The 26,794-nt window shown below is 40.0% G+C and overlaps 1 protein-coding gene across 2 annotated transcripts in view; it reads left to right on the forward strand.

The window, feature by feature from the left end:
• The window catches only part of LOC126198752 (GRIP and coiled-coil domain-containing protein 1), a 139,761-nt gene that overhangs the window by 70,457 nt on the left and 42,510 nt on the right, over window positions 1-26,794 (forward strand). For both annotated transcript variants that reach the window (XM_049935307.1, XM_049935306.1), the window contains 4 exons: window positions 2,860-3,024; window positions 8,314-8,518; window positions 8,606-8,744; window positions 14,778-14,913. In XM_049935307.1, the coding sequence (XP_049791264.1) occupies window positions 2,860-3,024; window positions 8,314-8,518; window positions 8,606-8,744; window positions 14,778-14,913 (645 nt within the window). The remainder of the gene's footprint in view (window positions 1-2,859; window positions 3,025-8,313; window positions 8,519-8,605; window positions 8,745-14,777; window positions 14,914-26,794) is intronic.

Consider the following 26,794-nt stretch of genomic DNA (forward strand, 5'->3'; position numbering starts at 1 on the left):
TTAGTAGTATCATTCGTAGAACTTAATATACTGTTTCTAGTTAATTTCAAAGCATCCATATTAGTGAATTTGTAAATAAACATGTTGCATCGTGAAACAGGAGTTATTTAATAACATCATTTGGACTGTAAACACCGTGCTGTACTGAAGACAGTCCAGGATGGAATTAAAATAGCGTATTACTTTTCAGCATATAAAGAAGCATTGAGTCGGAGAAAGGCACAATGAAAGAGACTGCCAAAATATTAAAGCTTTTGGACAAGTTCTTGAGGTCTTCTGCAGTAGAAAAACACACACACACACACACACACACACACACACACACACACACGTGTGGCCACTGTCTCAGGGTACTAGAGCCCGACTGTGTCTGCTGGAGCAGCAATCTGCTGGGATGGGTGGTAAAAAGGAGGCACAAGGTGTGGAGAGGGGATAACATAGTAGATCTGGGGGAGGATGCTAGTGCCTTCCTGGTGGGGCTGTTAGTTGTAGGGAGAAGTAGAGATGCTACAAGTCCCGTCCTCTCCCCTCCAGTCAGAATGCCCTCTCTCTCTCTCTCTCTCTCTCTCTCTCTCTCTCTGTGTGTGTGTGTGTGTGTGTGTGTGTGTGTGTGTTTTGGTGACAGCCCTTAAACATCCACAAGTATAAGCATGCGTGTCTTTATTTTTACCTGGAGTTTCTTTTGTAAAAATATTTAATATGGAAGATGGGTATATGGATATCAGATTATATGTTATCTGTTAAAATAAATCAAAATGAGACCAAGATGTGAATTCTTCAGTACAATTAGATATGAAAGCCTTTCATTTCCTCCACCTAAGTGACTTGACTTGATGAGGAGGTATAGCTCTACAGCAAACAGCAGCTAAGAGGGAGACAGGTAGGTAATTAGAAGGATTAAGAAATGAGAGATAAGAGGTTAAAACAGTGTCAGGGATGCATTTTGGTATTTGGTGCAAAGCATTGAATGATAAACAGGTAATGTAAGGAATAGTGCTATAGCGCTTAACTGTGTTATTGTGTGTATTTAATTCTATTTTTGCTTTTCCTTGTTTACTAAAATTTGCTTTCATTTCTGCCCGACATTTCTGAATGCAGCCATTATTCTGTATTTCTTCTTAGACCCATAGCATTTCAGATTTGGAAAGTTGGTCGATAACAACTCTTTAGCATTATTGTCATCACTGCAAAAGAACTATAGTTTCAGCAGCAGCACTCATATTTGTAAAATTGCAACATAGTAAAAGTGCTGCCAAAAAGTAACTCATATTTACTATAGATTAATTAATAATAAATGTAAACAAATTATTAAGATCATTGTTTAGTTCCTGGAAACAAAATCAGGACCATTGAAATCTGCTATGAACTGTGCTAAAATGTTATTGATGGTTGGGCCACATGTATACTTGTGGCTATCTGAGAATCATCTCATTGGGTCTAACAGCCAGGCTATATTGTTGGATCATTTTATGCTGTCTTTTTCAGGGGAAAAAACCTAAAATTTATTTAATTACAATTGCATTGGAAGAACAAATCACCTTACAGTGTCTATATTTTCCTCTATGCCCTATGTATAACTATTAATTGAAAGGCGCACACGCGTGCGCGCGCACGCACACACACACACACACACACACACACACACACACACGTGCCAGTGTGTGCATGTGTACCTGTGCCCCCTACTCTAATTTTCTGCAGTATGTAACAACTAATTGGGGAAGCAGACATTACCATATGTGTGGCAGGGCTCCTGTATTGTGCTGACAGAAGCTGTTAGGTACATCATTGCTTTGTCACATCATTTATGGTTGGTTTCCATTTTTTCCCAATTTCACTGCTTTTATGTTCCCTCAAATTGTGATACATTGTATTGTGAAAATACTACTTGCAGGCTACCTGCTCAATATGGTTTAAACTCTGATATTTACTTACATGACACTGTTCAAAATATTAAAGGTGTAATGACTTCTCTAATACTGATACCACTTTTACACAACCCTTGAAAACATTCCAATAAAGGGTCTTTAAAAAAGTGCGCCAGCTTTGAATTACGTAGTATATTTTTGTTTATTCATCAATTTCCATAAATATTCTAATTGTTGTTCCAGTCTGAATTTCTCACATTTATTTATTGTGTGCCTAACCATGGAGCAGTTTACTAAAGCACATCATATGCTAATAATGAAAATATTTTATCGGAATGGAATAAGTTGTGCAGCTAATGAGTTATGCGTACTCTTGTTCCTTGCAAAACATTGCAATGATTAATGACACTGTGGCTGTTTGTCCAGTGAAGTCAGTTGTTTGTCATTCTGAAAAATTGGCTAGTGGATATTCTTTAGTATAGCAAATTCTCCAGGATGTTCCACTTTCTTATTTTTACAGAATTCAGTTATTGCAGTAGCTGAATGAATGGAGATGATCACAAAAATAGGTTAGATTTTGTTGAATGATTTTGAAGTAGATGAGAGGAAGGTAGTTTTCTGAGCAACATCATGTATAGTGACAAGGCACACTTACACTTCAATGAGTTTGCAGTTGCGGGATGTTGGAAAATCCTTGCATGATGCAAAAGAGGGAATTGCATCCAATGGATCTTATACAATTATTCACAAGGTTTTACGGAGCCTATGAATGTGCAGTCACACTGTGTACAAATCATATGCACACCTTAGTTCATCATAAGATTTTCTGTAAGTGTCACTCCTCTAATGATTCTTAAAATGTTGCATTGTCTAAAAATAGACTCTATTCATCTGTTGGCAACGGTATTGAGAAACATATTTCTCTGTGCTTCCAAAATAATGTCAGATTTTTACAGTGAGTTATTGCTGTGAAATTATTTTAATTTTTCAGGAACAGAAAAAGGCTGCTGATGCTGAGGAACAAGCAAAGCATATGGCTGCTATGCACGAAGAACGTGTGGCTAGCTTAGAAGCTCGGCTTGCTGAGTTGTCATCAGCAGTTGGCATGTATGATCGCCAGCTTCAGCAGGACCAAGTTGCTATACAAAAACTCAAGGTATCTATAATTGTAATTTGCGTTCCTCTGTGTTAACACTTAATTTTGCTTTTGTTTTCAGTTTTGTCGCTCTTGGATCCCGAGAATTCTGAAGTAGAAGAAACTAAAAAAGAGAGAGAGAAAAACTGAAGTTAACAATTCATTGTGTAGATTATACAGTGAGTTGTCAGAAGGCACATAAATATGACTGAATTTGTTTCTAAGCTATGTGACAGTTTACTTCTTCAGAACTAACTACAGAACTGGGATAAAGAGGCAGAAAATGCTCAGGACAAGGATGTGGCATCCGTAAGCTTGCTCTTCTGCAGCTAGGGGGTGTTATGTTTTGGTACACAATGATGTATAGGAATAGACTGGAAGGAAAAGATAGAAAAGAGGAAGAGAGAGGCTGCAGAGAGTAGGATGTGAGTGTAGAATGAGTGAAGCAAGGATGGGGTGACATGAGGAGACATGGTACTAGGCAGGTATGGGGCAGGGACTAAGGAGGATTGTGGGATGAAAGGATGTGTTGTGAGGATAGTTCCCATCTATGTGGTTTGAAAGAAGCCGGTGTTTTTGATGGTGAGGGAATTTTTGTACAGTGTAGAATGTGAAGCAGCTACTGAAATTGAGCATGTTGTGCTCAGTGTAGTATTACGTTCTAGTTTGCAATTAGGCCCTGCTGCAGTGCAGTAGCAGTAAGCAGACAGATATAGTGGACAGAAACCCTCATTATGTTCTGTACGTTGGTTCAGTGTGTTTGCTATTTTGCAATTTTTTTCATCCCTTCCTCATAGTAATATTTATGGTCTATTGTTTTCATCCATCATTATAGGTTGGTTCTTAGATTCTCACAGAGTAAAGCTAATGGGAGCAGAAAATTTATTATTAAAATATCTTGTTTTGTCATGTTGATTTTTCTATAGGTATGATAAATGTACAGTGACACTCTGTTGCTTCAAAGATAATTACATAAATCATATATTGCAGCCAACATGTTACTTCTGAATTTTGGCTGCTACAAAGTTCATTATTGAGTGTAGATTTTTCCTGTATCATGATTAAAATAAATAGGTAATAATGTACCTTGGCAAAAATAAATAGGTAATACCAGATCACTAGGACTATTCACTTCCTAGTTTTGGTTAAAATTCTTTTAATCACTGTCAAATTATAACACTGCCCATGTCAATTTATTTAAAATCAATTCAACACAGATGTACATTTATAGCCTTCAACCTGTTTTCTGATAGATTTTTAAATTTTTCAACTCATTTTCCACTCATAATGTTTAGTCAAAGACTCATGAATAAACTTTATTATATTCTTTATAAATAATCACACACAATATACAACACAACATTCTGTCATAATCAAATGTATTACTTTCAATACTGTTAACAGCTTGGTAGATAAAACAGGCTCCACAGTGTGGCAATTGGACACTGAGTAACTGATTTGTATTATCAAAACATTTCATCTGTCTTCAACAATGTGCAATAATTAAATATCAGTGATGTAGTACACCAGTGAGTGGCCTATTCTCTTATGGCCACTGGCTGGTAGGTTTTTCACGATGGTGCTAATCAGACCCAACACAAAAGAGGCCTGTGGCACTGGTCTCGCTCAGTAACATAAGTATTCATCTTAACCTACTTTGATCCTAATACATTGAAGTCATTACTTAAAAATAATGCACATTCACCTTACATAACTCATCTCTTGAGAAATGTAGTGTGTGGAATAGTTTGACACACTGCAACACCATGTTGTATCACTGCGTGGTCATGGACAGTTGGTTAATGGTCATTCCCACATAAAGGCTCTGCAGAATTTACAGCACAAATGGTATATGCTGTGACTTCTTTGACAGTTGGTTGTGCCTCATATAGGACAGGATATGCCTGTGATAGGTCTCGAATAGAATATACTGGGAGGGTGCATAGTACAAGTGTTGCACCTGGCTCTGCCACACGGGTATAACCTGTGTGGCAAGGTGTTGGGAATAAGGTGTAACGTAAGAATGGATCAGGCTATTCTGTAAATTGCATGAGCAGTGGAATACCACTTTTTAAGGTGTCAGAAGAATCGCTGACTGTTCCTCATTTATGGGCTTTTTTTTTGTGGGGGTCGGGTGAGGAGTAGTGTATCCTATTTCAGTTAGTTGATGGAGGTGGTCGAAGGATTAGGAATATGTGCGGGTGTGATATTGGAGATGTGTTTATGGACTGTATCTGGACAGTGATGGCTCGCTATGAAGCCCTCAGTGACACCTTCAGCATACAGCCAAATTCTTGCTTGATGGCCAGTGGGTTTGATATGGGAAGTGCTTTTAATAGAGCAGTTGGAGAGTTGAAGGTCAACATTAGGAAGGTTACACACAGGGCTGGGGAGGACCAGGTGAAGCAGGTGGGAGAGAAACCGTTCAGGCTGTGGAGGAGTAAGGATAGAATGTATTGACCCTCAGTCTAGATCATCAAGATATCAGTGGACATGAATCAGACAAAGAGTTCTGGATGCTGGGTGGCTAGGAAAATTTCCTCTAGATCACACATAAAGAGTTTGACATAGGATGGTGTTCAAGGATGTGATCCAGATTTGTTTGTTCATCTTTCCTTGAAACCATATATCAGTTTTCTGCATTGTAGTTAGTTGAAGTATTAGACTTGTATCTGGGAAGATGACAGATCCCCGACGAGCATTCAGATATAAACTGTGTGATCAAAAGTATCAAGACACCTGGCTGAAAATGACTTAAAAGTTCATGGCGCTCTCCATCGGTAATGCTGGAATTCAATATGGTGTTGGCCCATCTTGCCTTGACTCTCACAGGCGTATGTTCACTCAGGTGCTAGAAGGATTCTTGGGGAAAGGCAGCCCATTCTTCATGAAGTACTGCACTGAGGAGAGGTATCTATGTTGGTGGGTGAGGCCTAGCATGAAGTCAGTGTTCCAAAACATCCCAAAGGTGTTCTATAGGATTCAGGTCAGGACTCTGTGCAGGCCAGTCCATTACAGGGATGTTATTGGCATGTAACCACTCTGCCACAGGCTGTGCATTAGGAACAGGTGCTCGATCATGTTGAAAGATGCAATCGCCATCCCCGAATTGCTCTTCATCAGTGGGAAGCAAGGTGCTTAAAACATCAATGTAGGCTTGTGCTGTGATAGTGCCACACAAAACAACAAGGAGTGCGTACCCCTTCCTCATAACATGACCACACCATACCACCGCCACATCCAAATTTTACTGTTGGCAGATGATGATCACCGGGCATTCGCCGTACCCACATCCTGCCATCGGCTCGCCACATTGTGTACCGTGATTCGTCACTCCACACAATGTTTTTCCACTGTTCAATTGTCCAATGTTTATGCTCCTTACACCAAGTGAGGTGTTGTTTGGCATTTACCGGTGTGGTGTGTGGCTTATGAGCAGCCACTCAATCATGAAATCCAAGTTTTCTCACCTCCTGCCTAACTGTCATACTACTTTCAGTGGATCCTAATGCAGTATGGAATTTATGTGTAATTATCTGGATAGATGTGTACCTATTACACATTACAACCTTCTTCAACTGTTGGTGGTTTCTGTCAGTCAACATGTGAGGTCGGCCTGTACGTTTTTGTGCTGTACATGTCCCTTCACGTTTCCACTTCACTATCACATCGGAAACAGTGGACCTAGGGATGTTCAGGAGAGTGGAAATCTCATTTACAGACATGTGACACAAGTTAAACCCAGTCACCTGACCACGTTTGAAGTCTGTGAGTTCCGCGGAGCGCCCCATTCTGCTCTCTCACGATGTCTAATAACTACTGAGGTCGCTGCTATGAAGTACCTGGCAGTAGGTGGCAGCATAACGCACCTAATATGGAAAACATATTGTAATAGTGTGCCCTGCCAGCGACACAATAACATACTATCTTCCTCTCCTATTGATATGTCAGAAGTTAAAGATATAATTTAATCTTTGTGCCAATTAACTGCACTGCAAGCCAGTGAATATATACACCCAGGATAATGAGAGCGGCGTAGCATTATCATCTGTATTTTGTCCTATATAAGAATGTGCGCTCGTCTTTTCTTTCTTTCTTTAGTCGTGCGCCTTTCTGACAGCGTCTTACGCTATCAGACTCCTATTTTCTTCCATGTTTGTTCAAATGAACTGAAATTGTATTCCTGTTAGGAATTTGTTTAATTGTGCCATTACTATTGCCAATGGCGATTACCAATATGACTTTACTATGAACACTTTTTTCTTCCACTCCATAGCCGAGCTAAGATTATTATAAATAATTCTTTATCATGTCCAAAACTGTGAGATTAGAATGTGAGATGTCAGATGTCTGTATAAAAAACCTTACTTTGTGAAATAATAATTGTTTAATTTGGTATTTCTGCTTTCATTTCATAGGAACAATCATTTATACCCAATTTATAAAATGTTACTGATTTTGCTTTACTACATTTTTTCTCATGTTGCCAACACGATACCCACGAAATTAAATTAAAACTGTTCTGAATTTCCTCATGAGGCGAGGAGACAGCTAATCATACCCCTGAGATCATAGGAAAGTAAATTAAACATTTTTCAGCATGTGGAGAGTCTGTTGACCTTCACTTCAAACAGCAAAAAAAGTTAAAATAGATTAAGAAAGTGATTTTTGTGTGTGCGAGTGAAATATTTAAATTTCTTTTACTTTTCATTTACTACATTTCCTCTTAATTAATTAATTATTTATTTGATTTATTATTTATTTAATTTAATTATTATTATACATTGGAAACAGTGGACCTAGGGATGTTTAGGAGAGTGGAAATCTCACATATAGACGAATGACACAAGTGACACCCAGTCACCTGACCACATTTGAAGTCCATGAGTTCCGCGGAGCAACCCATTCTGCTCTCTCACGACGTCTAATAACTACCAAGGTCACTGCTATGAAGTACCTGGCAGTAGATGCAGCACAACGCACCTAATATGAAAAACATATGTTTGAGGTGTCCGGATACTTCTGATCGCAGAGTGTAGAAGAGAGGCAAATGCCGAAATTTTTCATTTGAAAAGGACAATGCTGATTTCATTACCTACTCTGAGGATCTACTCCATTTCTAATGAACGCATCGTCGTTCGGACACACTAAATTCCTTTTTTTCTTCCATTGCAAGAATAATGATACAGGGCAGGTTAATTCATTTTTAACTATTTCTCAGGAAGCTGCTTGAAAGTAAACACAGCATTGTGTTGTTTTCTGTATCGTCTAACTTTACTTGTAGGACCACTGACTAGTAATGTATTTCAGGATCAGTTATTGCAACTTAACTTAGATCCAACAATAAGTACAGTGCCCGAAGATAACAAAAATGTTGCAAACCCAACAGAGATGAAAATGAAGATGGAAATGGGAGGAACAAATGATATCCAGTCAATTATAGATAAAATATTTTATCTGAAAGGCTTGTTGGAAGAAGCCAGCAAACATGCAGAGAAAACAGTTGATTTTCCAGGTCAGTGTAGGAATTATTTTTAATTATTTCAAATTGTTAAAATAGGACAAAATCAAGAACTACTGAAAAACTCTGCTTTTCTTTCAGTGCTGTGGAACCATGTCTCTGGCTTTCCTATTGATACTGTAGCTCAGCACAGAGCCTGCAAAGATGAATACAACTTACTGAAGCAAGAATTTGAGTTATATAAACAACAGAATCAACGACAGGTGCCAGCTAATCTGCGGTAGTAATTATGTGAAACATTTATGCTTATGTACAGTTTAACACACAGTATTTAAATGTGTTGTCAGCACTATGTTGTTAATATTTTTGTTTTGTAAGAAATTTAAAATTCGAGTAGGAAATAAAATGAAAGCTCCAAACAGTAAAACTGCGATGGCAGCTGTAGTTATTATAAGCTTAAATCACAGTAAGAGTCATGACAAAGACAGTACTCTTCAGGCAAAAACTCCTGTGTAGGATCATAACTTGTAAAGTTTAAATGAGTGTCACATTTTTATCCTCCATGACCTGAAATAAGTCTCTGAACCTAAAGTAATTTGGGTGTAAAGGAGACCACTCACTGAAGAGCAGACATTTTGAATCATTGACAGGCATACAAAAAAGAATGAAAACTTCGGTAACTTTTAGAAGACATCCTTTGATGATGGAGTGTGTGCCCCCCCCCCTCCACACGCGCACACACACACACACACACACACACACACACACACACACACACACACACCTGTGGCAAAGTTGTAAGAATGCAGAAGGGAAGGGTGGCAGGTACACAGGCTAGGCATGTGACACATGGACACCATTGTACGGTGCACAGTGATGATGATTCAGATGTATAGATTGATAGTGGGTGACAGGACAGATAAAGGAGAAATTTTTGGGTAGAGAATGGGGGGATAGTGCCTTAGCAAAGATTGGGCCCCTGAGGATTATGTGGGCGAAGAGTGTGTTGTAAGGATAATGCCCATCTAGGTAATTCAAATAAACTTGTGCTGGAGGGAAGGAACCAAATGGCACAGGTTGTGAAGTAGCTGTTGAACTTGGTGAGTGTGTCGGTAAGTGTGTCATGCTCAGCAACAAGCTGCTGAGCAAGTTGCCTGATTTAATTCAGTTGCATCTCATTACCATCATTTTGCTTTTGTTGATGTTCATCGTATAATCTCTTTTCAAGACTTTATCCATTCATTTCAACTGATTTTCTAGTTCTTCATTGTTTGTGTCAGAATTACAATGTCATTGGCAAACCTAAAAAGTTTTTCTGTAAAGTTTAATTTCCTTCACAGATTTCTCCTTGGTTTCCTTTACTGCTTACTCGTTGTACAGATGATTAAATAACATTGGGCATAGACTGCAATCCTGTCTCACTTCCTTCTCAACTACTGCTTTTCTTTCGCATTCTTCAACCCTTACAATTACATTCTTGCTTCTGTACGTCAAAAGCTCTCTCTAAATCTACAAATATTATAAATGCAGGTTTTCCATTAATCTTCTCAGGTAAGTTCTGCATCAGTATGGTCTTGTGTGTTGCTACATTTCTGTAGAACCCAAACTGTTTTTCTCTGATGTCACCTGCCTATCAATTTTTACATTCTGCAGTGCATAATTCATCAGTATTTTGCAGCTATGACTTGTTAAACTAGTGTTTCAGTAACAGTTGCACCTGTGAGCGGCTGCCTTCTTTGGAATATGAATTATTACATTCTAATGTAACTCTTCAGGCTTTCCCGGCGAGATCTTGACATGTGGAATAATCGGGTCTACTGCCATAAGTTTGTGTTGCTCTGGCACAATATTTTGGCCACGTAATTTGTTGCCTTCTTCAGGTGCTACCTGAGACTGCCGTATTGGAGGATCTTGTCCAGTATTTATGCCCAGAGGGTGCTGGGTGCTCTCTTTGCCATCCGCGCCCGCCTGGTGCTACTTGTAAGGTGTTGTCTCATCCCTGGTGCTCCCTTGGACATCCGTGCCCGACTTGGTCACTATCTGTGGCAGCTCTCTGAGGCACATCCTGTGTCGGGCGTTCCGTTCACGGTCCGTGCTCCCCTGGTGCTGCTCCTGAGGTTTTGGCCCTTCCCTGGTGCTCCCACGGACGTCTGTGCCCGGCTCGTTCACCATCTGTGGTCGTGGCAGCTGTCTGGGGACGGACCCACGTTTGGCGTTCTGTTCGTGGTCCGCACATGCTTGGTGCTGGTCCTGAGGTGTTGGCAGTTCCCTGGTGCTCCGACAGACGTCTGCGCCTGTCTTGTCCACCACCCTCTGGGCATAAATACTGGACAAGATCCTCCAATACGGCAGTCTCAGGTAGCACCTGAAGAAGGCAACGAGTTACGTGGCCGAAATATTGTGCCAAAGCGACACAAACTTCCGGCAGTAGACCTGATTATTCCACATATTACATTCGAATTGAAATCTGAGGGTATTTTACCTGTCTCTTATATATTACATGCCAGGTAACACAGTTTATCACAGCTGTTCCTTCTAAGGATCTCAATAATTCTGAGAAAATGTCATTTACCCCTGGGGCCTCGTTTCACTCTCATATGTTCCATTTCATCTTCATTTACTTCATATTCTGTCTCTCCTGGTCTCATCATCCTGCTGAATGGTCCCTACATGGAGATCCAAATGGGGAACTATTTTACCTCTGTCCACAGCTCATGGTCTAGTGGCTAGCATTGCTGCTTCTCGGTCATGGGGTCCTGGGTTCGATTCCCGGCCGGGTTGGGAATTTTTCTCTGCCCGGGGCTGAGTGTTTGTCTTATCATCATCATCATCATCATCATCATCATCATCATCATTTGTGACAGTGGCTTGCTTGAACTGTTTAAAAAATTGGACTGTGTAGAACCTGGGACATTGTACGGGCACTGATGACCGCACAGTTGAGCGCCCCACAAACCAAATCTCATCATCATTTTATATCTGGAATAATTTAGCGAGGTAGATGCCATAATTATCAAGTCATATAGTAGATATGCATGGCCTTGAGAAATATAACAGTTATACATTTCCCCTTGCTTCAGGCATTCACAGTACCAAAATAGCAAGGGCATGTTGGCTGACGTTACAAGACCAGATCATTCAGTCATCTAGACTGTTATCCCTGAAACTATTGGAAAGGCTGCTGCCCGCTTGAGGAACGATATGTTTGTCAGGCCTCTCAACAGATAATGTTTCAGTGCAGTTCCAGCTATGATTCAGCAATCTTTATAGCTGAGGCAGGCAAGCTATCACACCTGAGCAAGGTCCAGGGTTCATGGCTTTTCTGGAGCTAGTGATGACCACTTTTTTTCCACATATTTTTTTGCTATTGGCAATGCTGTAATTAAATTTTTGTTTGTTTACAGGTACACATCTGCAGTCCTGGTACACTCTGAAATTCTGACACTATAGTATTGTAACACACTGCTAAGGAGCCAAAAGAGAATGCCATAGCCAGTTAATAAAATGGGTATGGGCTGCACAATTTGGTTTTGGCTTCTATGATGGTGTGCTTATGGTATGGTGGCATGGAGGCTACAATGTGTACCAGGACTGCAGTCATTTACCTAAAGGAAAAAAAAACCCAAGAAATTAATTATATAATTTGAATATAATAGAGGGAAACATTCCACGTGGGGAAAGATATATCTAAAAACAAAGATGATGTGACTTATCAAACGAAAGTGCTGGCAGGTTGATAGACACACAAACATACACACAAAATTCAAGCTTTCGCAACCAACGGTTGCTACATCAGGAAAGAGGGAAGGAGACGGAAAGACGAAAGGATGTGGGTTTTAAGGGAGAGGATAAGGAGTCATTCCAATCCCGGGAGTGGAAAGACTTACCTTAGGGGGAAAAGAGACAGGTATACACTCGCGCACACACACACATATCCATCCGCACATACACAGACACAAGCAGACTTTTGTAAAGGCAAAGAGTTTGGGCAGAGATGTCAGTCGAGGCGGAAGTACAGAGGCAAAGATGTTGTTGAAAGACAGGTGAGGTATGAGCGGTGGCAACTTCTCGTTATCTGCCAGGCCAACCTCCGCTAATTTCAAGTTATCTCTCGTTATCCGCCAGGCAAACCTCCGCTAATTTCAAGTTGCCGCCGCTCATACCTCACCTGTCTTTCAACAACATCTTTGCCTCTGTACTTCTGCCTCGGCTGACATCTCTGCCCAAACTCTTTGCATTTACAAATGTCTGCTTGTGTCTGTAGGAGCGGATGGATATGTGTGTGTGTGTGTGCGAGTGTATACCTGTCCTTTTTCCCCCTAAGATAAGTCTTTCCGCCCCCGGGATTGGAATCACTCCTTACCCTCTCCCTTAAAACCAACATCCTTTCGTCTTTCCCTCTCCTTCCCTCTTTCCTGGTGAAGCAACCGTTGGTTGCGAAAGCTTGAATTTTGTGTGTATGTTTGTGTTTGTGTGTGTGTCTATCAACCTGCCAGTGCTTTCGTTTGGTAAGTCACATCATCTTTGTTTTTAGATATAATTATATAATTTAATTTTTTTGAAGTTGTATTTAAAACTTCATAAACATTCCTCAAACCAATTTTGAAATTGTCTGCAGTTGTACGATGGTGTGCATCAGTGTATCAGAGGCTAGTCCAAAAATGGGCAAAAACACTCAAAAATTCTTTAAACAATTCTTTTACATATTCCAGAAAGATGCATTGTGCAGACAGGAGGTTAAGTGGTTCATCAATTAATAAAAAGTATCAATTTACGTATGGATATGCCCACAGCCATTGTTCACTTTTTGAATACAAAAATCATTTTGCCAATTTCTGCTGTTTAATATTTTTAAAATAAATTTTTCTCTTCTTCATCATTCATTGGACATGTCACCATTTTCAAGTGCTAAAAAGTTGAAGTTCTGTCTATGCATCACTCCCATTGGTATAATAAGGGCATGCAAACGAAATTCAGCATTTCATGTGCTGCATTACTCGCTATATAAGTAATGAGTACAAGTGCACCCTGTGTTAATAGCGAAGAAATTGACAGAACAGTTCACTTGTTTATATAAATATATATCATATCAGCGTAACATATGCATGAAATAAGCACTGCAAATTCTTGCCCCCACATTGCAAATCTCATGCTGATTGCACCCCTCCTCACCTGTATCAAAGAATCTGCATCATTATTACACAAAAAGTGACTATTTCTACTGAAACCTTTTATATTAGTAACCCATCCTGCTTAGAATTGAGTAATATTGACTAAATTCTAAACATATGGACACTGCATACATTTTGCAGCTGTAATGCCCCGAAGATATAAGGAAAGGCTATTTCATGTGCATTAGCAGTGGGTATAAGTATTCGATAAAAGTTTTTCAAAAACTGACAGAAACAAGAGAAACATTGAGTAGTAGGGCCTTGTGCCTGGGATCCAGCAGAGTTTTATATTAAGACAACAAATACATGTTACACTTATCTGTTCCTTCAGTGAACATGGTGGAAGCTGAGAGAATAAATGCTGCCTCTTGCTGGGTAGGCAACACTTGTCTTTTGCTATTTCAGAGTGTCCAGGTGCTTCTCCTGCTGCTGTTGCTGCTGCAACATTTTCAGCAGAGCATGCTTTCATAAACCATTATTCTAGTTTCTGGAACTCTCATAATGTTGAAACAAGAAATAGTTGCTATTTGTTTTCTTAATGAGTACAGAAACCAGTTTTGTGACAGCTACAATGAAATTTGCACACAGTCCCAGTGTGGCTTGGTTGGGATCTAAATATTGCACCAGTCTGGTCACTGAGTCTGTTGCATATGAACTGACCTGATTACTTCACTGAGCATTATCACTAAACTGCAGGTGGTGTCCAGTGCATCAGCAACATACATAAGTATTGATTTGACGTCACAGTCTGCAGGTGCATAGTCAGTCACCTGCCATCTATTGTGGAAGATGGCAGACACTCTTGGTGGGCTTACCAACTAATTCAGAGGTTGATATAGCCATTGGAAGCTGGGCATTGAGATAATGTGAACTATACTAACTCAGATTTACCCATACGATTGCCTCCTCCACTTTTTAACATTCATAATAAAAGTATTGTTTATTGTTGATTGAAGAGATAACACTATTTGCTCCAGTACAATATGCTTCTGAAGATCGGACTGGATAAAAATATTGATTGCATGATGAGAAAATGCACGACATGCAGATTTTACTGTACAAAGACATGTGAAAAATTTAATTTTCACTGTACTTACTTCTCTTTTATATTTATGTTGTCATTTATTTTCTAATTTTTGCAGAAATGAAGATACAGAACTGGAGATAAGCAGTCTTAAAGGTCAGATAAAAAGTTTAAAGGAGAGGATTCGTATATTGACTACACAGCTTGAAGATGTGGAAAAAGAATACAAAGAAGAAATTGACCATCTTGAAAAGGTAAATCATTACTAAGCTTGTTGTTTTTGTTAATTATTATTATTATTATTATTATTATTATTATAGAATTTTTTATATTATTGACAAACGGCCCCCCTTCTTCTCTCTCTCTTTCTCTTTCTTTCTCTTTCTCTCTCTTTCTCTCTCTCTTCCCCAACTTGCAGCAAGTTGCAATTTTGCTATGCTCTTCTCTGGCTGACAGTAGCTTCTCTTCCCTCTACTTGCCCATTCTCTCCACACAATCTCTTTCTACGTCCACACCTATACTCTGCAAACCACTGTGAAGTGCATGGCAGAGGGGTGCCATACATCCCATTGCACCATCATCCTCCCACACACTTCACCTAACACAGCTAGTTGTTGTCCGAAAGCTCAACAGCATTTGTTTGTGTTGATCTCTTATTGCCACAATACCTTCAATTTTTTACATTACAGAGGTTATTATAGAAGGGAAACCAAACATTTTGGGAAAAAATGGCATGCTTTCCATCAAAGTTAAGTTATTGACACTGATGTTGTTTTATTTTTGGTAATTTATGTGAAACAGTCACATGTTCATTACACAATGCAGTAGCTTTATCTGACCTTTGTTGGTCAACCTCAAAGTGTCAATAAAAAGAGAGACAGGACCGTTACCGAATCTATAAATTTACCAAGTAACTCTACAGATAATGATACAACATACAAAACTATAATTTTATTGTTTTTCATCATTATATACACATTTATTACCAATAAATGAACCATAGGTAAAATGGCTCTGAGCACTATGGGACTTAACTTCTAAGGTCATCAGTCCCCTAGAACTTAGAACTACTTAAACCTAACTAACCTAAGGACATCACACACACATCCATGCCCAAGGCAGGATTCGAACCTGCGACCGTAGCGGCCGCGCAGTTCCAGACTGTAGCGCCTTTAACCGCTTGGCCACCACGGCCGGCGAACCATAGGTACAGCAGCAATGAAAGTCGCTCTCATGAGTAGGTAGAATCACACTCTGTTACAGAATTTAGTGTGTTATCAGATGGTGGCAGCATGTTGTTAATAAAATAAAATTTATTGGTGACAAGAAGAAAAAAAAACAGTACCATTGCAGACATAAAAGGTAGTTGAATGTACAAGCAAAATGTTACAACTGAGCAAGTTGAAGCTGTTCAGATTACAGCAGGTTGGACAAGGTTTTGCAACAAAATGCACACAATAAATACAAGGTTTCTCACAAAAGGACATACACCGTTTATACTTTAATAGCTCAAAAATGTATAACAAAAACTATGGATTTTTAAGTGATATAGATAGTCACGACATTACTGCTGATCTCTTACTGTTAGATCTGTTCAGAATGTCCTCCATCAGCACCAATACAGTATCTGAAACATTTCAGAACTAATCAACATACATGTGTTATGGTTGCCATTGAAATGGATTGTAATCCAGTGTATGTGGCTTTCTGATGCAGACAATATCCTTCGGTTTCTCTCAGAAAGAAGTCTAATGGAATTAGATTGGGAGATCCGGGTGGAAACTCAACACTTCCTCATTGACCTACCCACTTCTCAACAAATGTTTCATCCAGGAATTGCCACATCATGATGGTTATTTGACAGGGCATCATCATCCTTTTTTTAAAAGGAAGGGGGGGGGGGTGTCATTACCTCCTAATGATTGCTTTCTTTATGTATGCATTCAGCATCTTACTAGATTCCCCTAAACACTGGAAGCGGTGAATGGCCAAGAAGCTAAGTGAGGATGTATAAGGGGTCAGGTAACTTATGGAAAAATTTTGTACTTCATATTTAGTGTACTGTTTGTTACTTAAGAATAGACAGTATGTAGAGCAAAACTGAAATTGTCAATGTTTAATTCAGATTTTATTTGAAAGTTGTTAATTTGTAACATTAAACAGAGGAATGTTGATAAAAAAATACAGATTTATCATACAGTGTTAGAAATTGCAATTTGTTCAACAGAAAATTTAATTAATAACACAAAACAGAAAATGTTATATCAAACATCGTCTCAGTACTTCGTCAAACATATATAAAAAAACAAGTTTCTTTTATTCATGTACTCCTTCCACATTTATTGATAATAACGGGAAACTCTTTAGGGTGGTCCGTGTGAAGTTTCGGATGAGATTATCTCGAAAACTATACATCGGGTAAAAATAGTGGGTAAGACAAGTTTGTAAGCTCAAAGGGGGACATCAAATGATATTACACGTAACCCCAGCCTCCGCCCCCTTGGGTGGGGCAGGGGGCAACTTTTAAATCTTAAATGGAAACCCCCATTTTTTATTGCAGATTTGGATTCTCCGTAAAAAGTAATCAACTTTTGACTGACACATTTTTTAAACCATTGACAAATGGTGCTGAAATCGAGAAAAATTAAACTTGGGGAAGAACTCCAATTTATTCAGAATGATCCGAGAAGGACACATCAAATCGATACAAAATGTGCACCAGTTCTTTCATTACGCCAAATTAAGCTATTTTTTTACAAAATGTATCCTACCCGCCACAGTTTTTGATAGAGGGAAGCAGAATGGTATTAAAATCTCGTTAGGGTACTCTTCACAATTGTATTACTCACCCGACTGTGGCGCTACTGTGGGCAAACTGTGAACTATGGCTCAGTAGAAAGGTCGGTGCAATGCGATCAGATGTCACATCACTTTCAGATTGTGAACCGTAAACCTCAACTTATGAAAGTAAATTATTCTTTAGAGAAACATGGCTTAGTAGCCTCCTACAGAGATTGTTGATATGATGTTAATGTTAGGTGAATGCCACAACAATTACGCTGCAGTTGTATGCGAATTGTTTCCCAAACAGACAACATCCAAGCAAAAACATTATTCAAAATTGCACTCAACGAGCTCGAAATGGATACACGCACCGTCCACCTCGTCATTGCGAATACAATGAAAATGACGCTCGTACCTTAACCGTTCTCGCCTGTGTTAAACTGGATCCCAGAATGAGTAGTCGTGTGATTCAGGGACAAACTGGAATACTGAAATCAACTGTTTTGAGGAATTTGAAGGCACATAAATATCGTGTGTATCATATCACACTGACACAGGCATTAATGCCGAAAGTAATACAAATACGCGTGCATTTCTGCCAATGGGCCTTGGAAATGATAAGAGGTGACAATGATTTTTTTAGATACATTATGTTCACCGAAGAAGCCACATTCAAAAACAATGGTGAATTAAATCGTCATGGTGGTCATTATTGGTTCCCTGTCAATCCACACTGGCACAGACCCATTGAAAATCAACACAAATGGTCATTAATGGTCTGGTGTGGAATTTTAAACAGTTACTTGATAGGACCGCATTTTTTTGACCGAAATGTTACTGGGGAATCTTATTTACAACTACTCCGTGCTGATTTGTTGGAGCTAATGGAAGATGTTGATTTAGAAACTAGGCAATGAATGTGGTTCCAACAGGATGGAGCACCTACATCTACATCTACATGGTTACTTCGCAATTCACACATAAGTGCCTGGCAGAGGGTTCATCGAACCATTTTCAGACTACTTCTCTACCATTCCATTCTTGAATGGTGCAGCCCGCATCTCGTGGTCGTGCGGTAGCGTTCTCGCTTCCCACGCCCGGGTTCCCGGGTTCGATTCCCGGCGGGGTCAGGGATTTTCTCTGCCTCGTGATGGCTGGGTATTGTGTGATGTCCTTAGGTTAGTTAGGTTTAAGTAGTTCTAAGTTCTAGGGGACTGATGACCATAGATGTTAAGTCCCATAGTGCTCAGAGCCATTTTTTGAATGGTGCATGGAAAAAAGGAGCACCTAAATCTTTCTGTTCGGGGTATCTTTTTTTTCTCTTATTTTATTATGATGATCATTTCTCCCTACGTAGGTGGGTGTCAACAAAATATTTTTGCATTCGGAAGAGAAAGTTGGTGGTTGAAATTTCGTAAACAGATCTCGCCGCAAAGAAAACCACTTTGTTTCAGTGACTGCCACCCCAACTTGCTTTTCATATCAGTGACACTCTCACCCCTATTGTGCGATAACACGAAATGAGCTGCCCTTCTTTGCATTATTTCAATGTCCTCCGTCAATTCTACCTGGTAAGGATATCACACTGTGCAGCAATATTCCAGCAGAGGATGGACAAGTGGTAGGCTGTCTCTTTAGTGGGTTTGTCGCACCTTCTAAGTGTTCTGCCAACAAAACGCAGTCATTGTTTCACCTTCCCCACAATATTATCTGTGTGGTCTTTCCAATTTAAGTTGATTGTAATCATAATTCCTAGGTATTTAATCGAATTGACAGCCCTTATATTTGTGTGATTCATCGTATACCCGTATCCAAAATTTATCAGATTTCCTTTAGTACCCATGTGGATGACCTCGCACTTTTCTTTGTTTAGTGCCAATTGCCATTTTTCGCACTGTACAGAAATTCTCTCTATATCATTTTGTAATTGGAATTGATGGTCTGATGATTTTACTAGCCAGTAAATTACAGTGTCATCTGCAAACAATCTAAGGGGGCTGCTCAGATTATCACCTAGATCATTTATGTAAATCAGGAATAGCAAAGGGCCTATGACACTACCTTGCGGAACACCAGATATCACTTTTGTTCTACTCGATAATTTACCGTCCATCACTACCAACTGTGACCTCTCTGAGAGGAAATCACGAATCCAGTCACACAACTGAGACAATACTCCATATGCATGCAATTTGATCAATTGTCGCTTGTGAGGAACGGTATCAAAAGCCTTCTGGAAATCTAGGAATATGGAATCAATCTGAGATCCCTTGCCGACAGCACTCATTACTTCATGGGAGTAAAGAGCTAGCTGCGTTGCACAAGAACAGTATTTTCTGAATCCGTGTTGGTTATATACCTATAAGTCATTTTCTTCAAGGTGATTCGTAATGTTAGAGTCCAGTATATGCTCCAAAATCCTACTGCAAATTGAGGTCAGTGATATGAGTCTGTTATTCAATGGGTTACTCCTATTTCCTCTCTTGAATATTGGTGTGACCTGTGCTAATTTCCAGTCTTTAGGAACAGACCTTTTGTCAAGTGGGCAATTGTATATGATTGCTAAGAAAGGCGCTATTGTGTCTGCATACTCTGAAAGGAACCTGATTGGTATACCATCTGTACTGGAAGACTTGCATTTCTGAAGTGATTTGAGTTGTTTTGCAACACCTAAGATATCTAATTTTATGTCATTCATGCTAGCAGCTGTTCTGGTTTCGAATTCTGGAATATTTACTTCGTCTTCTTTCGCGAAGAAATTACGGAAAACTGTATTTAGTAACTCCGCTTTAGTGGCACCATCATCGGTAACATTTCCGTCACTATCGCACAGTGACGGTATTGACTGTTTTTTGCCACTGATGTACTTAACATTCGACCAGGATCTCCTTGGGTTTTATACCATATTTTGAGACAATGTTTCATTGTGAAAACTATTAAAAGCATTTCAAGCTTCCATGAAACTTAACCGGTCTTAGGGATTTTGCGTTCTTCTGAATTTGGCATGCTTTTTTCAATGCTTCTGCAACAGTGTTCTGACGTGTTTTGTGTACCACGGTGGATCAGTCCCGTCTCTTATTAACTTATGCGGTATGAATCTATCTATTGCTGTCATTACTGTATCTTTGAATTTGAGCCGTATCTGGTCTACAATTGGAAGGAATGGAGACTCTCTCTTAGGAAGGCATCAAGTGAATTTTTGTCTGCTGTTTTAAATAGATATATTTTGTGTTTATTTTTAGTGGTTTTGGTTGATATGGTTTTGAGTCTCACTACAATGACCTTGTGTTCACTAATCCATGTATCCGTCATGACACACTCTATTAGATCAGGATTATTTGTGACCAAGAGATCAAGTGTGTTTTCGCATCCATTTACAATTCGTGTGGGCTCATGAACTAATTGTTCAAAGTAATTCTCAGAGAAAGCATTTAGTACAATTTTGGAAGATGTTTTCTGTCTACCACCGGCTTTGAACATGTATTTTCGCCAACAAATCGAGGGTAGATTGAAGTCTCCACCAATTATAACTGTATGAGTGGGGTACTTATTTGTAATGAGATTCAAGTTTTCTCTGAACCGTTCAGCTATTATATCACCTGAACCGGGGGGTCAGTATGAGCCAATTATTATTTTGGTACGGCTGTTGAGTATAACCTCTATCCATAGTAATTTGCAGGAACTATCCATCTCAACTTCACTACAAGATAAACTACTGCCAACAAACACAAGCACACCACCACCTACTTTATTTAATCTGTCCTTTCTGAACACGATTTTGCGCCTCTGTAAAAATTTGCAGAATTTATCTCCAGCTTTAGCAGGCTTTCTATTCCTATAACAATTTCAGCTTCAGTGCTTTCTATCAGCGCTTGAAGCTTTGACACTTTTCCAACACAGCTACGACAATTTACAACTACAATTCCGACTGTTGCTTGGTCAGTTCTTGTCGTTTCTTTGCCCTGTACCCTTTGAGACTGGAGCCCTTTTTGATCTTTCCCAAGACTGTCTAACCTAAAAAACCACCCAGTCCGTGCCACACAGCCTCTGCTAGCTGTGTAGCCACCTCCTGTGTCTAGTGGACACTCGACCTATTTAGCGGAACCCGAAACCCCACCACCCTATGGTGCAAGTCGAGGAATGTGCAGGCTACACAGTCGCAGAACCGTCTGAGCCTCTGATTCAGACCCTCCACTTGGCTCTGTACCAAAGGTCCGCAATCGGTCCTGTCAACAATGCTGCAGATGGTGAGCTCTGCCTTCATCTCGCTAGCAAGACTGGCAGTCTTCACCAACTCAGATCTCTTCTGATCCATAGAAACACACGTCATTAGTGCTGACATGAGCCACCACCTGCAGTTGGTTGCACCCTGTACCGTTCATGGCATCCGGAAGGACCCTTTCCACATCTCGGGTGACTTCCCCCAGTATGCACACGGAGTGCACATTGGCTTTCTTCCTGTCCTTAGCTGCAATATCCCTAAGGGGCTCCATCACCCGCCCAACATTGGAGCTCCCAATGACAAGCAATACCACCCTCTGCACTTGTCCAGACCTCTCAGGAAGACCGGCCACTGCCACAACAGGCGAGGCTGCCCTTGCTGGCTCAGAAGTACTGTCAGCAGTGGGCAGTACTTCAAACCTGTTACGGAGGCGTAACGGTACAGCATTGCGGCCAGCACCAACTTTTGCCTTCCGCCCAGGGATACACGATCCCACCACGGTTCGTCAATCACTGTCAGGCAAATGTTGATCGGCAGGGATGTCCAAATCCGAGGGTGCAGTGTCATCCGAGATCCCAAGTGATGCTACAGGTTCCAGAAGTGCCATAGCACTCGCCTCGGGTGTCCCAGTGTCACTGCAGCCCAGGGCAACAGCCTGGAGCCTGTTGACCACGGCCAACACAGCTACCAGCTGTTTACGGATGATCGCCAGTTTCCCCTGAATCCGTTCACAACAGGTGCAGTCTCTATTCATCCGTAACAAATTTTCTTCCTCTCTTTTATGTCACAAGTCGTTCAAAACAAACAGATGACGCCTAAGTGAATTTACACTATACGGGTACCAAAACGCAATGCTACAACTCTCAAATACTATAATATGCCCGAAATTTGTGAGTTAAACTATGCAAGTACCCAAAAACACGCAAAGAAATTAAGAATTAAACTATGAAACAAATAAGTGAGCTAAAAGTGTGACTTGCTGCTGGCCGCTGCTTATCCAACTGTGGCAGGGAGCTCCCCATTATGCTAAAAATGTGCCGAACGTTTTAAATTTACAGTACCCTGGTCAGTGGATAGGACGCAGCGGACCAATTCAGTGGCCTCCACGTTCACCAGACCTAACATCTCCTGATTTTTTTTTCTATTGGGATTATTTAAAAAATATCATTTATGACAGACAGCCCACAACCCGAAACAATATGGAGCAATGCATTCGAAGAGCATGTGCAGCCATACCACGGGATGTGCTGCTCAAAACTGTGGACAACTTTCACAGACAATTGACTTTATACATTGAAGCGAATGGGGATAATTTTGAACAATTTCTTCATGGCTTATTTCATTAATTAAGCTATCCAACATGTGAGAGGCAAGGGGGCTCACACTAATGAAGCACCCCAACATGTGAGAGGCAAGGGGACTCACACTAATGAAGGACCCCATGGGAACATCATTCTACTACGTCCATGTTGTTGTTCCTGGGTAACGCTAAAAATAAGATACAGTACATTTTGTACAAAAGTACCTTAATTTGGCATAATGAAAGAATTGGTGCACATTTTTTATCAATTTGATGCGTCTTTCTCAGATAATTCTAAATAAATCAGAGTTCTTCCCCAATTTTACTTTTTTCTCGATTTCAGTGCAATCTGTCAATGGTTTAAAAAAATGTTTCAGACAAAACTTGATTACTTTTTTATGGAGAATCCAAATCTGCCCTAAAAAAGGGTGTTTCCATTTAAGATTTAAAAGTTGCCCCCTACCCTACTCAAGGGGGCGGGGGCTGGAGGTCACATGTAGTATCATTTGATGTCCCCCTTTGAACTTACGAAGAATGCCGGTAATCTTATACCATTTATTGTGCTATTTATGTAGTGTACGAAAACTACAGAAGAACCGTAGTTTTGGTAGAGCACAACTCTAGGCCGTACAAGTCTTCTGTCAGACGTACCACACCATACTGATAACTTAGGAAGATTAACAGTCCTTTCTTCTGTAACATGGGAATTGTCTCTTGCAATACACACACAGTTATGGCAATTGAAGGTTTCATTCAATTGAAATGTTATCTCATCTCCAATTTTACATGTTTCATGATTCAATGCCATAAATTCATAGCCACTGTGAAAAACATGTAAGATCAATGCTAAAAATTCCCCTATTTTACGTGTCTTCATAGTAAAGGTTACTTCGATTCTACGTTCTTACTCAGTGTCTTGCTTGACTTCATTCTGTTTTTTACCAATTGACATTTGATGTAACCAAATGAGCTATAAGTGGCACAAAAGACAGACAATTGGCACTGCAGGTGGTGGCGGTGGCGGTTGTGGTAGTGGTGGTGGTGGTGGTGGTGGTGGTGGTGGTTGTGGTGGAGTTAAGGAAATATTGTATGCCGCTGCAGACGTGGGAGATGTGAGATAGGAAATGCTGACATAATTCATGATTGACATTGCAAATGCAACTTGCAACATTCAGCTTCAGTGTGCAGTTATGATGACACTACTGCCAGATTGCAGTAGCAATGGAAAAACAGGACGGTTGATGTGAAGCGTTCCACACCGAGCCAATACGTGACAAAGGGGCCCAGCCGTCACCTTTTCTTGTGCCACTTATAACTCTGTCTCATCTTCTTGCATGTATTTCTGATGTAATGTATTCAGCAACAATATTGATTATCAATCTTTTAAATTGAAACACTGAATCTTGAAGAATATGCTCAATCAGAATTGAGAAAACATAGGTCATGTCCGGCTAGTGAACTCTTATTGGCTGGCGACTTGTTATGTCACCCAATAGCTAGTGCAGCCACCACACCACACTAACACATGTAATAAGTTTACTGGCCTTAGCGTATGAAACTTTGATAATTCCTAAGGTACTGGATTATAAAGTCTAAACAGGAACAGAAGCTGTAAATCAGAGTTGGTGCGAGAATTTCATTCTTCTCCTCCTAGGTAGCAATTTTACTAACACTCATAACATCAACTGACATAACCAAATCACAAATCCAAAAAGAAAATGAGAAAGACATTTCAAAATTTTATGTCATATAATAGACTTGTTAGGAAAAAAGTGGGTTTTGCCACTAATAATACTGTAGGGTACGAAAAGAGAATTCCTTTTTCTAATGATGTAAGAGGTAATTGAGCCATTTCCCAACATACTGCCACCACAAGTTGTACCTTAAAACATGAATTTTGTTGGTTCTTTCATTTTATATTGATTTGGGAAATAATAAAAATTTATAGCGTACATAATGAAATATACTGAAACTATAAAAAATGGTGAAAATTGCCATATTATATCATCTCAGATATTTGTTTTCCACCTGCAGCTAATAGCTGTATAGGATGTTGATGCCACACTAATGCATTGACTTTTAGCAAATAGTGATAAACAACAAGCTTACTTAGTGACTTGCTCCAAGGTATAACTGATGTGATTGGTGTATAGCAAATGAAGTGACTGTGACTGCCATTTAGGTTTAATTTATATAGTTATACCTCATATGTCCTTCACTCTGTGCATTAGTTTTACTTACAGTAGTTTTTCTTGGAGTCTGTCAACAGAATGCGGAACGTATTGTGCCTCTAGTGACTGCAGCCAATATAGGCTCCTCCATTTGTTATGCGCAGCACCACAGTTGAAGGTACATGTTCAGTGAACATGTTGTATGATGCCTTGTTCATCTTTGTTGCGGTCCCCAATGATGTCAATGTGTTGCAATAACAGACAGATTGTTATAAATTTAATGGATTGCTGGGGGAGAGAAACACTGAAATCACAGCAGGCTTATTTCATTAGTGTAATTGAGTACCACATGTGAAGGAAAACTTGTGTGTGCATAAGTGCTTTCACAAAACCTGCTGTGTTTACATTACATCATACGGTGCACATTGGCAATAATGCAGAACATTCCACTTAGACTGCTCAGCCACAAGGGTCCAGTAGAGTTCATGCTAGTTTTTGCAATCATTGCGTCACTTGTAAACTTTTGACTATCACTTTTTGTGAGTGTGTGGGAATGACCCCAGTGTGAACTGTGTGTATTTTGATTATTCATTTCCTTTGTAGTGTGTGTGCCACAGTATGTCGTTTCAAAGCAGTGACGCATTGAAACTGTATCACAACTGTATCACACACGCATCAACCTTACCATAAATGTCAGTTAATTAAGCATCAAACATACAGTGCTTTAAGAGATAAGAGATATTATGGTAAATGATTAATGGAAAATCTCATATAAAGACGTGAAACAAATACTAACAAAGAGATAGAGGGGCTGGCCAGTACTTACCTCAGCTCAGTACAGCCGATAGATACACAAAAAACAGAACCGAAAATTTACGTTCCTAGCTTTCGGAACAAATGTTCCTTCATCAGGGAGGAGAGAGGGGAAAGAAAGGGAAGAAGGGAAAGTGGATTCAGTTACTCATAACCCAGGTCATGAAGCAACAGGGAAAGGAAAACAGGGAGGGTAGCAAGGATGGAGGCATGGTTGTTAGAGGGAAGCCAAAGATATTATGGTAACTGAGACAAGAGAGAAAATGTATACTATCAATTCGTAGGGTAATGAATGCATCTTGGTTTATTGAATTAGAGATGGTAGGTTCTCATCTTGATACAACTAACTTTTTTTTCACATCTTAGCATTGTTAACACATTCTGTTGTATCCACGGAACCAACCAACCAACCAACTCGCGCACGTGCGCCCTGACTGTGACATCGCTGGCCACAGTTCCTGTTGCGGCCGTCGGCATCTCAGGGCGTTACCGGCGACGGAAGAGGTTGCGCCATGGCTGAGCTCGGGTCCACAGCGTCCTCTGCCTTTTGCATAGGAGGAGGAGCGCTGGCCCAAAGATGGACAGTCTATTGTCGATTGTCTATTGCTAACCTCTCGTGGAGTTTATAGCGGAGCCATTGCAGTGTGATATTTGCTATTGTATTCGACTAGGCTCAGTACACGGGTTACTTTTGGATATTACTTGGACTTGTATTGCTGGTGTATGGTTCGGCAGAAATAAAGATAAGTTATCTCTTCATTGTAGCTGGCGCAATTCTTGTCATTAATTATTTTTCGGCCAACAGACATAGCTACATCCTGGTCACTACCCACGCTTTATACAAT

Source organism: Schistocerca nitens, chromosome 8 (assembly GCF_023898315.1).
Source record: "Schistocerca nitens isolate TAMUIC-IGC-003100 chromosome 8, iqSchNite1.1, whole genome shotgun sequence".
Taxonomy (NCBI): domain Eukaryota; kingdom Metazoa; phylum Arthropoda; class Insecta; order Orthoptera; family Acrididae; genus Schistocerca; species Schistocerca nitens.